The sequence below is a fragment of the Mustelus asterias genome, chromosome 11 (assembly GCF_964213995.1).
Source record: "Mustelus asterias chromosome 11, sMusAst1.hap1.1, whole genome shotgun sequence".
Taxonomy (NCBI): Eukaryota; Metazoa; Chordata; class Chondrichthyes; order Carcharhiniformes; family Triakidae; genus Mustelus; species Mustelus asterias.
This window is the reverse complement of record NC_135811.1, coordinates 6,116,096-6,131,104: the sequence shown is the minus strand read 5'-3', so window position 1 is coordinate 6,131,104 and position 15,009 is coordinate 6,116,096. Positions and strand designations below refer to the sequence as shown.

The 15,009-nt window shown below is 47.8% G+C and overlaps 1 protein-coding gene across 3 annotated transcripts in view; it reads right to left on the bottom strand.

Moving 5' to 3' along the window:
* LOC144500349 (uncharacterized) overlaps nt 1–15,009 on the bottom strand; it is a 30,536-nt gene that overhangs the window by 14,109 nt on the left and 1,418 nt on the right. For all 3 annotated transcript variants that reach the window (XM_078223103.1, XM_078223104.1, XM_078223102.1), the window contains exons 2-6: nt 12,954–13,058; nt 6,640–6,789; nt 5,448–5,555; nt 3,313–3,411; nt 134–232 (exon numbers count right to left, since the gene is read on the bottom strand). In XM_078223103.1, the coding sequence (XP_078079229.1) occupies nt 134–232; nt 3,313–3,411; nt 5,448–5,555; nt 6,640–6,789; nt 12,954–13,058 (561 nt within the window). The remainder of the gene's footprint in view (nt 1–133; nt 233–3,312; nt 3,412–5,447; nt 5,556–6,639; nt 6,790–12,953; nt 13,059–15,009) is intronic.

Sequence of the window (15,009 nt, the reverse complement as noted above, 5' to 3'; positions counted from 1 at the left end):
TCCTTACCCAGGGTGCTGAACCAGCTGTGACACACCCTTGTTGATATTGGTGAACTCAGCCCTGCCCTTTGACCTTTCAGGCCATGTGTACCTCCGCCTGTCGCTGTAATCAGCCTGGGGGCCTATCCCTCACCTTGTCATTGACATTCACAGCAGCTCCTTTTTTCTGCAGGATCTTGAGCACCTCCAGCCTCCCTCCTCGACAGGCCCAGTGGATAGCTGTACAATCGAGCTGAAAGGACAGGATGAGGAAGAGGATTAATCCACGGCTGAAAGGCTTCAGGTAAGAAGTCTCACAACACCAGGTTAAAGTCCAACAGGTTTATTTGGTAGCACAAGCCACTAGCTTTCGGAGCGCTGCCCGTTCATCAGGTAAGACCTGGGTAATCCAGGTAAGACCTGGTGAAGGGGCAGCGCTCTGGAAGCTAGTGGCTTGTGCTACTAAATAAACCTGTTGGACTTTAACCTGGTGTTGTGAGACTTCTTACTGTGTTTACCCCAGTCCAACGCCGGCATCTCCACATCAAGGCTTCAGGTTAACCAGATCCCGAATGGCCAACTTACCCCGGCTAACACTTCAGTAACTCAAATCACAGCTCAGACACAGAATCATACAATCCCTACAGTACAGAAAGAGGCCATTCAGCCCATCGAGTGCGCACCGACTCTCCGACAGGGCATCTTACCCAGGCCCAACCCCCTGCCCTATCCCACATGTTTACAATGAAGTTAGGTTTGAAAAGTTAGCTTTAGTGTGTTAAAACCGTACCGGAATCCTTGGCCCTTATTCACTCTTATCAGTTTCTTTTTAAACATGGAAACATAGAAGCTAGGAGCAGGAGGAGGCCATTTGGCCCTTCGAGCCTGCGCCGCCATTCATCACGATCATGGCTGATCGTCCAACTCAATAGCCTAATCCTGCTTTCTCCCCATAACCTTTGATCCCATTCGCCCCAAGTGCTATATCCAGCCGCCGCTTGAATACATTCAATGTTTTGGCATCAACTACTTCCTGTGGTAATGAATTCCACAGGCTCACCACTCTTTGGGTGAAGAAATGTCTCCTCACCTCCGTCCTAAATGGTCTACCCTGAATCCTCAGACTGTGACCCCTGGTTCTGGACTCCCCCACCATCGGGAACATCCTCCCTGCATCTACCCTGTCTAGTCCTGTTAGAATTTTAGAAGTTTCTATGAGATTCCCCCTCATTCGCTAGAACTCCAGCGAAAACCATCTTAAGCTAGTCAATCCCTCCTCATACATCAGTCCCGCCATCCCCAGAATCAGCCTTCATGATTTTGAACACCCCCATTAGATCTTCCCTTAATCTTCTCTGATTGAAGGATAACTAAGTCTAAGCTAATATTACCAACCCAGGTGAAAAACGTGATTTAGCAAGGCACCCTAATTCTGCTGAGCTGTTAGTGGATAATTACAGAACTGGATAAAAGTGTGACTGGGGCTCTGCAGGTATCTCTCCTGGAAAGAGGATGTGCATTTGTTAACATTGAGTGAATACAAGACCTAACTCAGGAGTGGTGCTAACCATTGTCCCTCACTCAGGTCTGACAGACACATACACAACGTGCCAATAGTCAATGACTAACTTTATAGCCATAGGTTGCAAGTTCTTGGAGATCCTTCATGAAGTCTTGTTGCGGCAGCACGGTGGAACAGTGGTTAGCACTGCTGCCTCACAGCACCAGGGACCCGGGTTCAATCCCAGCCTTGGGTGACTGTCTGTGTGGAGTTTGCACATTCTCCCCGTGTCTGCGTGGGTTTCCTCCGGGTGCTCCGGTTTCCTCCCACAGTTCAAAGATGTGCAGGTTAGGTGGATTGGCCATGCTAGATTGCCCCTTAATCTCCTAGGTTAAGGGGATTAGAGGAGTAAATGAGTGGGGTTCCAGGGTTGGGGGGAGGTGAGTCTGGGTTAGATCCTCTGTCGGAGAGTTGGTGCAGACCCGATGGGCCGAATGGTTTGCTTCTGCACTATAGAGATTCTATAGGGATTCTATGATCAGTAGCATGAGTCACAGCTTCCCTGGTCCAAACCCAGAGACCTGAGCACATAATCCAGGCTGACACTCCCAGGGCAGTGTTGAGGGAGAGCTGCACTGTCAGAGGTACTGTGTTTCAGATAAGATATTAAACTGCGGCCAATAGCAAGCCATCTCCTCCACATACCCGTGGGGAAAATCCTGCCACTTGTGTGTCCTCTCAAGTGGACATAAAAGATTCCAACGTCACTATTTTGAAGGCGAGCGGGGGAGATCCCCCTGGTGTCTTGGTCAATGTTTATCTCATAGAAAAGAAGCATTTCATAGAATCCCTACAGTGCAGGAAGAGACAACTCAGCCCATCGAGACCATACCAACCACAATCCCACCCAGGCTCTATCCCCATAACCCCATGCATTTACCCTGCTAATTCCCCTGAAACTAAGGGGCAATTTAGCACAGCCAATCCACCTAACCCGCACATCTTTGGAGTGTGGGAGGAAAACCGGAGCACCCGGAGGAAACCCACGCAGACACGGGGAGAACGTGTAGACTCCACACAGACAGTCACCTGAGGCTGGAATAGAACCCGGGTCCCTGGTGCTGTGAGGCAATAGTGCTAACCACTGTGCCACCATGTCATCCCTCAATCAACATCACAAAAATAGATTATCTGGTAATATGTCATATGAGGAGTGGTTGAGGAGTCTGGGTCTATTCTCAATGGATTTTAGAAGAATGAGGGGGGATATAATTGAAACTTACAGAATACTGAGAGGCCTGGATGGAGTGGACATTGCGAAAATGTTTCCACTAGTGGGAGAGACTAGAACTCGAGGGCACAACCTCAGAGTGAAGGGACGCTCCTTTAAAACTAAGATGAGGAGAAATTTCTTCAGCCAGAGAGTGATGAATCTGTGGAACTCATTGCCACAGAAGGCTGTGAAGGCCGGGTCATTGAGTGTCTTTAAGACAGAAATAGATAGGTTCTTGATTAATAAGGGGATCAGGGGTTATGGGGAAAAGGCAGGAGAATGGGGATGAGAATCATATCAGCCATGATTGAATGGCGGAGCAGACCCGATGGGCTGAATGGTCTAATTCTGCTCCTATGTCATATGCTCTTACTACATTGATGATTGTGGGATCTTGCTGTGCACAGATTGGCTGCCCCATTTCCCTGCATTACAACAGCGACTGCACTCCATAAAATTACTTCACTGGGTGTAAGAGGATTTTGGATGTTCTATGTTCTAAATGCAGGTCCCCCTTTCCAGGTGGGATGGAAGCAAAGTTGAGGGATGGAACACTCACCCTGTCCCTGAAGTCAACATTTGCTCCTCCTTCCAGGAGTTTGTTCACAATGTCAGCGTGACCTTCTAGAGAGGCTCTGTGTAAAGCTGTCCGCTTAAACTATGGAGCAAAATACATGAAAGAGAAACAGTCAGGCCAGAACACTGAGACGGGACATTCAGTCCAATTAGTTCCTCCTGTTGTAGAGGTCCAAAGCACACCAGAATATAACCAATTTCAAAGCAAATTGTTCCTGTCCATTTTATTATTTGATCCCAGGGTGCGATTAACAGGGACCTGGCTGCATTTCTAACCATTCCTCATTGTCCCCTGTGTAGAGATTGATGTTATGATGAAGTGGAGTGTGTGGCCCATTCAAAGACACTACAGGTTGATCATGCAGTGAGGAGCTGCAATCACACATTGCCATGGGGCAAATATGATCAACAAGTTCACTTTATTGAAGGTTATTAGTGAGGCAGTTGGGTTTCGATGACAATAGAGTCAGCTTTTCAGTTCAACTCTTTTCTGGTGTTAACCTGCATTAGCTGCGCCTCCCTCACTGAACCCACTCACACAGCGCGCACTCCACCACACACCCATCCTGCCCCCAGCATGCTCTACCCAATCCCCTCAATGACACCATTTTTAAGTAGAGCAGGGGAGTTTTTCCCAATATTCTGGCCAATCATTATTCCTCAACTAGCAGCACTAAAATAACAGGTTATCTTCTTGTGGGATCTTGCTGTGTGCAAATTATAGAATCATAGAATCCCTACAGTGCAGAAGGAGGCCATTTGGCCCATCGAGTCTGCACCGACTCTCTGACAGCGTATCTTACCCAGGTCCTCTCCCCGCCCCTATCCCCGTAATCCCAAACACTTACCATGGCTAATCCCTCTAACCTACACATCTGGGGACACTAAGGGACAATTTAGAACAGCCAATCCACCTAACCTACACATCATTTCACTGTGCAATGTGCAAACTCCACACAGACAGTGACTCAAGCCGGGAATCGAACCCAGGTCCCTGGCGCTGTGAGGCAGCAGTGCTAACCACTGTGCCACCGTGCCCCCCTGTGGCTGCTGTGTTTCCTGCATCACTGTAGTCACAACAGTGACTACACTTCAAAAGGCATTTCATTGGTCATGAAGCGTTTTGAGATGTCCTGAACTCCATCTTTTTTTATTACCAGAAGAATCTTCTGGTCCTGCCAAAATCGCTCCCCCTACCCCCTCACCCCCCCACCCCCTCCCCTCCACTGGCGGGATCCACAGCGACGGTGTGGTCAAGCCATGCAAAAGCCCTAGACTTCGGTGAGACCAGAAGATCCCACTGATGGCCAATACACCATCGCATACACCATGGGAAAACCCGCCACGGGGTGTGGTGTGGGCGGAAAATCTCGGCCTACGATCCTGTGAAGCTTCTCAGGGTGGTTTTGTTCGGTTATTCGATGCTACACAAATGCAGCATATTGTTGTGCCAAAGGGACATCCCCACCTGAATGACTCTGCTGTTACTCAACACCTCTACGCTATACAAAGCCTCAAAGCTCCCTATCCCTGTAATCTCCTCCAACTCTACAATCTTCTGAGATCTCTGCACTCCTCCAATTTCAGCCTATCACACATTAACCAATTCTCATCGCTCCACCACTGACGGCCATCACTTTCACTGCTTAGGATTCTAAACTTTCGGAATTCCCTCCCTAAGCCTCTCAGCCTCTATATCTAGCCACCCCCTCCCCCTCACCACCCCACCACCCCAATCCCCCACCCCGCACTTCCACCCCCACCCCCTCCCTTCACCGCCAGCCTTTAAGGTTCTTCTTTAAACCTCCCTCTTCGACCAAGTTTTTGGTCCTCTGTTCTAATATCTCCTAATCTTGGTCAATCATATTTAGCCTTTTAAGGATGCTGTGAAGTGCCTTGAGATGTTTCACTGTGTTGAAGGTGCTATTGAATGTTGTTGTTGTTTTTGACCAGCTGGCAATGGTAAGCAGAAGGTATTGCACAGATACACTGAGACTATGTCGGACTGATACTGAGTGGTGGCCAGGAATAGATGGAGCTACACTGGTGGGAAAATAGGATTAAAACAAATACAGGAGATGATAATCACAGGAAAACAAGCTAAAATCCTGCACTGACCTCATCGCAGGCATCAGAGGAGCCTCCATCTGCCAGGTACTTCTCGATAATTTTCATTTTTCCCTGCACCGCAGCACTTAGAAACAACGGAACTTCAACAGGACCAGTCTGGAAAAGATAATTATTCTCAAAGTATCTGACCATCAAATTTTTTCAGTCAGAATCTCACCATCGGAATCTCTCTCAGTCAGAATCTCACCATCAGAATCTCTCTCAGGGAGAATCTCACCATCAGAAAATCTCTCAGTCAGAATCTCACCATCAGAATCTCTCTCAGGGAGAATCTCACCATCAGAAAATCTCTCAGTCAGAATCTCACCATCAGAATCTCTCAGACAGAATCTCAGCATCAGAATCTCTCTTAGACAAAGCTCTCTCTTGCAAAAAGCAGCCACATCACTGGGATTCTCAGCACTCAACATGTTGATAGAACCAAGATGTATGCAGTATTGATCACTTTCTTTGGGAAAAGATGTAAATGCATTGGAAACAGCTCAGAGAAGATTTATTGGACTAACACCTGGAATGGGTGGGTTGTCTTATGGGGAAGGGTTGGACGAGTTAGGTTTATAACGCTCGGGTTTGGAAGAGTAAGAGCTGACTTGATTGAAACACGTAAGAAGATCCTGAGGGTTATTGACAGGGTGGATGTGAAGAGGATGTTTCCTTGTGGAGAATCTAGATCTAGGGTCACTGTTTAAAAGGAGGAGTTGTCCTTTTAGGACCGAGATGAGAAATCTTTTCTCTCAGCGGCTTTTGAGTCTCTGGAACTCAAAAGAATCTTCAAAGATGTGCAGGTTAGATGCATTGGCCATGCTAAATTGCCCCTTAATGTCCCGGGATGCGTAGGTTAGAGGGATTAGCGGGGTAAATATGTGGGGTTGCGGGACTAGGGCCTGGGTGGGATTGTTGTTGGTACAGACTCGATGGGCCTCTTTCTGTGTTGTAGGGATTCTATGAAAAGGCTGTGGAAGCAGTGCCGTTGGATATGTTTAAGGCAGAGTGAGATAGATTCTTGACTAACAAGGGGGTGAAAAGGTTATGTATCACCCTAATCCTATCCCACTGTGAGCAGTAACTCACCTTGTGTGAATAAATTGAGAGAATGTCGAAGAAAGCGTAAATTGTTCACCCACTGATGTCACAATGTGTATATCTGGCCTTGTATCTATTTTTTAAACGATACACTTACTATTTCTTCTGGTTCCTTCTCTGGTTCAGGAGGTGGAACCTTTTTCCTGTTCTTCCTTTTCTTTCGGAGCTGAATCAAATTCTCGATGCCTCCCATATCGATTATTTCTTGACGCAGATCCCGTGAAGTCTTCCTCACTCGTTCTTCACTCTACAACAGGAACAGCAGAAGAAAGGTCATTCTGACTCGGCCATTCTTTCTGGCTGCCAGTTTTGACAGGGGAATAAACTTTCCCACTGGCTGGGAAGATAAGGAAGCTGGGACGTGAACTGTATGTATGAAGGAAAGTGGCAGAGAGGTCTGGAGAGAGAGAGAGAGAGAGAGAGAGATTACAAGGGAAATGAGAATGAACAAAAGGAGAAAGAATTTGGATAATGTTTGATGGGGACAGTGCAGAGGGAGCTTTACTCTGTATCTAACCCCGTGCTGTACCTGTCCTGGGAGAGTTTGATGGAACAGTGTAGAGGGAGCTTTACTCTGTATCTAACTCTGTGCTGTACCTGTCCTGGAGTGTTTGATGAGGGACAGCGTAGAGGGAGCTTTACTCTGTATCAAACCCCGTGCTGTATCTGTCCTGGGAGTGTTTGATGGGGACAGTGTAGAGGGAGCTTTACTCTGTATCTATCCCCGTGCTGTACCTGTCCTGGGAGTGTTTGATGGGGACAGTGTAGAGGGAGCTTTACTCTGTATCTATCCCCGTGCTGTACCTGTCCTGGGAGTGTTTGATGGGGACAGTGTAGAGGGAGCTTTACTCTGTATCTAACCCTGTGCACTACCTGTCCTGGGAGTGTTTGATGAGGGACAGTGTAGAGGGAGCTTTACTTTATATTTAACCCCATATCCCCCACTCTACCCTTACCACCAAGTCAGGAGATGAACCCTGATTCAATGGAGAGTGCAGGAGGACATGCCAGGAGCAGCACCAGGCATACCTAAAAATGAGATTCAACCTAGTGAAGGTACAACACAGGGCTACTTGTGTGCCAAACAGCATAAGCAGCAAGTAATAGACAGAGCTAAGCAATCCCTCAACTACTGGATCAGATCTAAGCTCTGTAGTCCTGCCACATCCAGTCGTGAATGGTGGTGGATAATTAAACAACTCACTGGGGGAGGAGGCTCCACAAATATCCCCATCCTCAATGATGGAGAAGCCCAGCACATCTGTACAAAATATAAAGCTGAAGCATTCGCAGCAATCTTCAGCCAGAAGTGCCGAGTGAATGATCCATCTCTGGGCCTCCTCCGGAGGTGCCCAGAATCACAGATGCCAGACTTCAGCCAATTTGATTCACTCCTTGTGGTATCAAAAATGGCTGAAGACATTGGATACTGCAAAGGCAATGGGCCCTGACAATATTCCAGCAGTAGTACTGAAGACGTGTGCTCCAGAACTTGCCGTGCCCCCTACCCAAGCTGTTCCAGTACAGTTACAACACTGACATCTATCCGGCAATATGGAAAATTGCCCAGGTATGAACTGTACACAAAAAGCAGGACAAATCCAACCTGACCAATTACTGCCCAATCAGTTAACTCTCGATCATCAGTAAAGTGATGGAAGTGTTCATTAACAACATTATCAAGTGCCACTTACGCAGCAATAACCTGCTCAGTGACGCCCAGTTTGGGTGTCGCCAGGGTCACTCAGCTCCTGACCGCATTACAGCCTTGGTTCAAACATCGACGAAAGAGCTGAACTCCAGGGGTGAGATGAGAGTAACAGCCCTTGACATCAAAGCAGCATTTGACCAAGTGTGGCATCAAGGAGTGAGGTCAATGGGAATCAGGGGGAAAACTCTCCACTGGTTGGAATCATACCTGGCACAAAGGAAGATGGTTGAGGTGGTTGGAGGCCAATTATCTCAGCTCCAGGACCTTACTGCAGGGGTTTGTCAGGGTTAGTGTCTGAGGCCCAACCATCTTCAGCTGCTTCATCAATTACCTTCCTTTCATCATAAGATCAGAAGTGGGGATGTTCGCCGATGACTGCACAATGTTCAGCACCATTCACGTTATCCCAGATACTGAAGCAGTCCATGTCCAAATGCAGCAAGACCTGGACAATATCCAGGCTTGAGCTGACAAGTGAAAAGTAACACTTGTGCCACACAAGTGCCAGGCAATGACCATCTCCAATAAGAGGGAATCTAATGATTGCCCCTAAACATTCAATGGCATTATCATCACTGAATCCCCACTATCAACATCCTGGGGGTTCTCATTGACCAGAAACTGAGCTGGACTTGCCACATAAATATTGTGGCGACAAGAACAAGTCAGAGGCTAGGAATCCTGCTGCAAGTAACTCACCTCCTGATTCCCCAAAGCCTATCCACCATCTACAAGGCACAAGTCAGGAGTGTGATGGAATACTCCCCACTTGCCTGGATGGATGCAGCTCCAACAACACTCAAGAAGCTCGACACCATCCAGGACAAAGCAGCTGCTTGATTGGCACCTCATCCACAAACATCCACTCCCTCCACCACAGACGAACAGTAGCAGCAGTGTGTACCAACCACAAGATGCCCTGCAGGAATTCACCAAGGTTCCTTAGGCAGCACCTTGCAAACCCATGACCACTACCACCTAGAAGGACAAGGGCAGCAGATACCTGGGAACACCACCCTCTGGAGGTTTCCCTCCAAATGACTCACCATCCTTACTTGGAAATATATCGCTGTTCTTTCACTGTCACTGAGTCAAAATTCTGAAATTCCCTCCCTAACAGCACTGTGGGTGTACCTACACCTCAGCGACTGCAGCGGTTCAAAAAGGCAGCTCACCCACTATCTTCTCAAGAGCAATTAGGGATGGACAATGAATGCTGGCCCAGCCAGCAACACCCGCATCCCGTAAATGTATTTTAAAAATGCATTCAGATCTAAAACCACAGCCAAGAAACGAAATATACCCCTGTGATATTCCCCCATGATCTGCATGGGGAATCACTAATTGACCTCCCGTTAGGCTTGTTGAATACGAGCTCCCTGAGGATTGGTAATTAGCCAACCAGGTGGAGCTGGTATACCGAGCCCTGTATAAAGCAAGACCCTGAGAGGGTCCATTAACCCCTTAGCCCCGGTTCACCACAGGCTCCTGGTTATTGTTTATTTTCATTTTGTGCAATGAAAGAACTTTTCCTTCACAGCGACACCTGGGCCAGAACTCTATCGCTTTGCCCGCCACGGAACCGGCGCGGGAAAGGGTCCATCAACGGGAATCTCCATTGATCTCTGGCAGGAATTTCCGTTCTCGCCCGAGAGAGGCTGTAAAATCCTGCTCCTGGAGTTAATAAAGGGGGGTCAGTTTAGGACAGAGTTGAGGAGGAACTTCTTCTCTCAGAGGGTGGTGAATCTCTGGAATTCTCTGCCCACTGAAGTGGTGGAGGCTACCTCGTTGAATGTGTTTAAATCACGGATAGATGGATTCCTGATCGGTAAGGGAATTAGGGGTTATAGGGATCAGGCGGGTAAGTGGAACTGATCCACTTCAGATCAGCCATGATCTTCTTGAATGGCGGGGCAGGCTCGAGGGGCTAGATGGCCTACTCCTGCTCCTATTTCTTATGCTCTTATGTTCTTATTATAACCCCAATCTCCTGCTCTGACCTCCACGATAGAAAAAAATAGTGACAGAAGCGAGGATTAGTCACCCCTGCCCCTGGGGGATGTTCAAAACAGTGCAGCCTCGTAAACTTCACTTTGGGCAAATAATTCATCGTGAGGCTGTGGTGACAGCTGAGATTTCCAGCACTAATCCATCACTGTCCATCCCCACTGCCCTCACAATGAACTTATTTAAGGCCACACGCGGCGATTTGTCATACATGACAAAACGCAAATCTCTTCGGAACTTGCCGTCTCATCCTAGCATCTGCCCAGTTTCGTTCCATTTGCCAAAGTGAGAAGGTTTCACTCTCTTAATTTTATTCCCTTGAGGAAGGCAGAGCCGCCTCAGGATTAGGAGTCGGCCATTTTGAACTGAAATGAGGAGACCCTCAGAGGGTTGTAAGTCTTTGGAATTTCCTCTCCCGGTGAGCTGAGGATGTTCAGTCATTGAGTATACTCAAGACAAAGATCAAAAGAATATTGGGCACTCAGGGAATTATGAGACAGAGTGGGAAAGTAGAAGATCACCCATACCGCACACTGTAACTCCTACTCTGATATTCCTATTGAAAGTCCAGGGCCTGAATTTCCTGCTCCCCTGCTAGCGAGCTTTTTAGATGCATGGGGGAGGGGAGCGGGCAATTGCCAGAACGGGATTCCCTCTGCATTGTGTTGTATGTTGGGGCGGGCAAGGCCTCGGACAGGACATCCACCCTTGCCCTAATTGAGGCCCTTAAGTGGCCAATTATAGGCCTTGAATTTCAGGAGGGTTTCCCGGGCAGAGGGAAGCTCTCAAATGAATGGGTTTGGGCTGGGTGGAGAGGGAGGGAGGGAGGTGCCTCCATCAGAGGTCCTCTTCTGAAGTCAGGCACCCACCCCCTCCTCCCCTCTTTAAGGTTTGGTAGCTATTGGATCTCTTTCCCACTCTGGCCCCTCCCCAACACCCCAATCACCCACCTTCCACCGTCCCATCAAGGTGAGGTGAAGGATGAATCCTCTCTGCTCTGCCCAAACTAGTTGATCCCAATCTCAGAAGGGCATCAGTTTTCCATTGTCCACACCACTCGCTCTCAGAGTGATTACGTTGCATTGTTTAGCACAGAGGAGGCCACCTTCACAGTGATTTAGAGCAGGGAACAGTGAGTCCCCGTCAATGGGTTTAGCAGAGTTTTGTGCCTTCAGTTCAGTGGGCCGGGGGGGGTGGTGGTGGGGGCAGGTTCTGGTGTGTAAAACCCCGCAGCACTCGGTGTTTTCCACCACTGGATGGGGATCCAGAGTTGGACACAGCAGGTGCAAGTGTTACTGGTAGTGAAATAAACCCAAAGGTCAGTAAGCGAATCAGTGTTTAAAACAGCTGCTGAATAAAGCTGCCACATATTTCAGACTACATTCCGACTGATTGTGGGGAAGAAATTTCATTGTGGCCTGACTACCGTTTCCATGGTTACTGGTTGGTCTCCATTAGTGATACAGGGCATTGTGTGTGGGAGGTGTTTTCCTATCGTGTCTACACCCACTGTATCCGATCATTCATTGCTCGCTTCCGACAGTCCCAAACTGTGAGGATACCCATGATTCACTGCAGTGACACTGTGTCACGTGACTCACTGCAGCGATTATGTCACGTGACTCACTGCAGTGACACTGTGTCACGTGACTCACTGCAGCGACTGTGTCACGTGACTCACTGCAGCGACACTGGGTCACCTGACTCACTGCAGCGACACTGGGTCACCTGACTCACTGCAGCGACACTGTGTCATGTGACTCACTACAGCGACACTGGGTCACGTGACTCACTGCAGCGACACTGGGTCACGTGACTCACTGCAGCGACACTGTGTCACGTGACTCACTGCAGCGACACTGGGTCACGTGACTCACTGCAGCGACACTGGGTCACGTGACTCACTGCAGCGACACTGGGTCACGTGACTCACTGCAGCGACACTGTGTCACGTGACTCACTGCAGCGACACTGTGTCACGTGACTCACTGCAGCGACACTGGGTCACGTGACTCACTGCAGCGACACTGTGTCACGTGACTCACTGCAGCGACACTGGGTCACGTGACTCACTGCAGCGACACTGGGTCACGTGACTCACTGCAGCGACACTGGGTCACGTGAATCACTGCAGCGACACTGGGTCACGTGACTCACTGCAGCGACACTGGGTCACGTGAATCACTGCAGCGACACTGTGTCACGTGACTCACTGCAGCGACACTGTGTCACGTGACTCACTGCAGTGACATTGGGCAGAGTTTTCCCGTCTTGCCCTCCACGGGAATCATAGCGAGCGGGACAGGACCATATAAAGGTCTGTTGACCTCGGGCAGGATTTTCCGGTCTTGGGGCGAGCGTAGGCAGAAAATCCCACCCATTGTGTCACATGACTCACTGTATCACATGACTCACTGCAGCCATACTTTGTCACATGACACACCAGCAATATTTTGTATCACATGACTTGCACTGCAGCGATAATTTGTCACATGACTCAGTGTAACGCTATTTTAAATCATCTGACACACTGTTGCGATACTGTATGAAATGACATACCGTTACAATACTGTCTCACATGACTCACACTGCAGCGATACTCTATCACATAATCCAATTTGTTGACTTTGTTCAATGACAGTCACATTTCAGAGGTTTCATGTGTCTCAGTGGTGGGACTGAGTGACAATTACCTTCACTGCCTGAAATCTGCTGCTCTTTTTCAGCTCCCTGTATTTCTCCTTTTCCAGATCCGCTGTGTCCATGTCTCTGATTGCCAGCTTATCGCACTGCGGTTTCTAGAAAAATAGGGGCAGAAAAAAGCATTTCAGTTTTTGCATTTTATTGGGACACAGCAATCTTTCCATTGTGGAGTTTTTAAACTCAGCAATCACTCCTCTTTCAGCAGAGATTCTTTTCTGTGTCAACCCGCAAATATAACAGATGAGCCAGTCAATTATCACGTTACCACTTGTGGGATCTTGCTGTGCACAATTTGACTGCAATGTTTGCTGATATCACATCAGTGACTGCACTTCAATAAAGTATTTTGTGGCTGCAAAGTGCTTTGGGATGTCAGATGGTGGTGAAAGGCACTATATAAATGCAAGTCTTTTATTGGCTTGATCTGAAATTTTGACTGTGTTAAAGCATGTGTATAATAACAAGTTTAGGATTTCATTTTAGAAGCACACAGTGAAATATTTGGCAAATGTTTTCAGCAAGGGGTGGCACAGTGGTTAGCACTGCTGCCTCACAGCGCCAGGGACGCAGGTTCGATTCCCGGCTTGGGTCACTGTCTGTGTGGAGTCTGCATGTTCTCCCCGCGTCTGTGTGGGTTTCCTCCGGGTACTCCGGTTTCCTCCCACAGTATGAAAGACGTGCTGGTTAGGGTGCATTGGCCATGCTCAATTCTCCCTCAGTGTACCCGAACAGGCGCTGGAGTGGGGCGACTAGCGGATTTTCACAGTAACTTCATTGCAGTGTTAATGTAAGCCTGCTTGTGACTAATAAATAAACTTTATTTTACTTTAAACCTCCAGGCTGCTCAAATCTTACATGTGAAGATTTTGATGTTTAACCCCTTGCTTTATAAAAAAGGTTTATTTTTATGCAGCGTTTTTCACAGCTTTGGAACATTCCAAAATACTTTACAACCAATTAAATAGCTTTTCAAGTGTAGTGACTGTTGTACTGTCGGAAACACAGCAGTCAATTTCTGCACAGCAAGATCCCACAAACAGCAACGTGACAATGATAGGTTGTACATTTCCCACACACATTGCTTGAGGGATAAATTCAACTAGTAACATCAGATCTTTTACTTTAGTAAAAATCATTTCATGATGAGAACATCACTGACTGGTCCAGGATTCATAAGTTAACCACATTGCTGTGGCTCTGGAGTCACATGTAGGCCAGACCGGGTAAGGACAGCAGATTCCCTTCCCCATTGGGCATTAGTGACCCAGATGGGTTTTTACAACAATTGACAATGGTTTCATGGTCATTAATTCCAAATTTTTATTGAATTCAAATTTAACCATCTGCCATGGTGGGATTCGAACGCAGGTCCCAATAGCATTTCCCTGGGTCTCTAGATTACTAGTCTAGGGACAATACCACTACACCACCACTCCCTTAACATCTAACTGGACTCCCTCAATACTGCACTGGGAGGGTCAGCCTGGATTATGTGACCAAAGTCTCTGGAGTGAGACTTGAATCCACAGTCTTCTGACTCAGAGGCGAGAGTGAACCATCGAAAGGTTACAGTGCAGAAAGTGGCCATTCAGCCCATCGTGTCTGCGCTGGTCAAAAGAGAGAAGAAAGAAACTAGCCGCTACCAGTGCTCCCCACAGAGTCACAGCTGACATCAAAATAGTTACCAGTGGAAGTTGAGAGATCTACAAACACAGCAGTTTCCAAGCTTATCAATTATGGAATGGAACTACCTGTGCAAATAAACTCGTGCTATCACAAAGTATGTAATTATCCTAAATTCTACAAACATCTAGGATCATTAGGACACTCTGCAGTGGATCTGACTGACCCGAGAGACCAGCACGTCTCAATCTCCCACCCTATCAAAATCTCTTTCCAAATGCTCCCTCACTATCCATCTCCCTAAATCACCGAAGATAAAAGCAAAATACTGCAGATGCTGGAATCTGAACCAGAAACAGAAAATGCTGGAAAATCTCAGCAGGCCTGACAGCATCCTGACTCGAAAAAATGGCTCTATTCTCT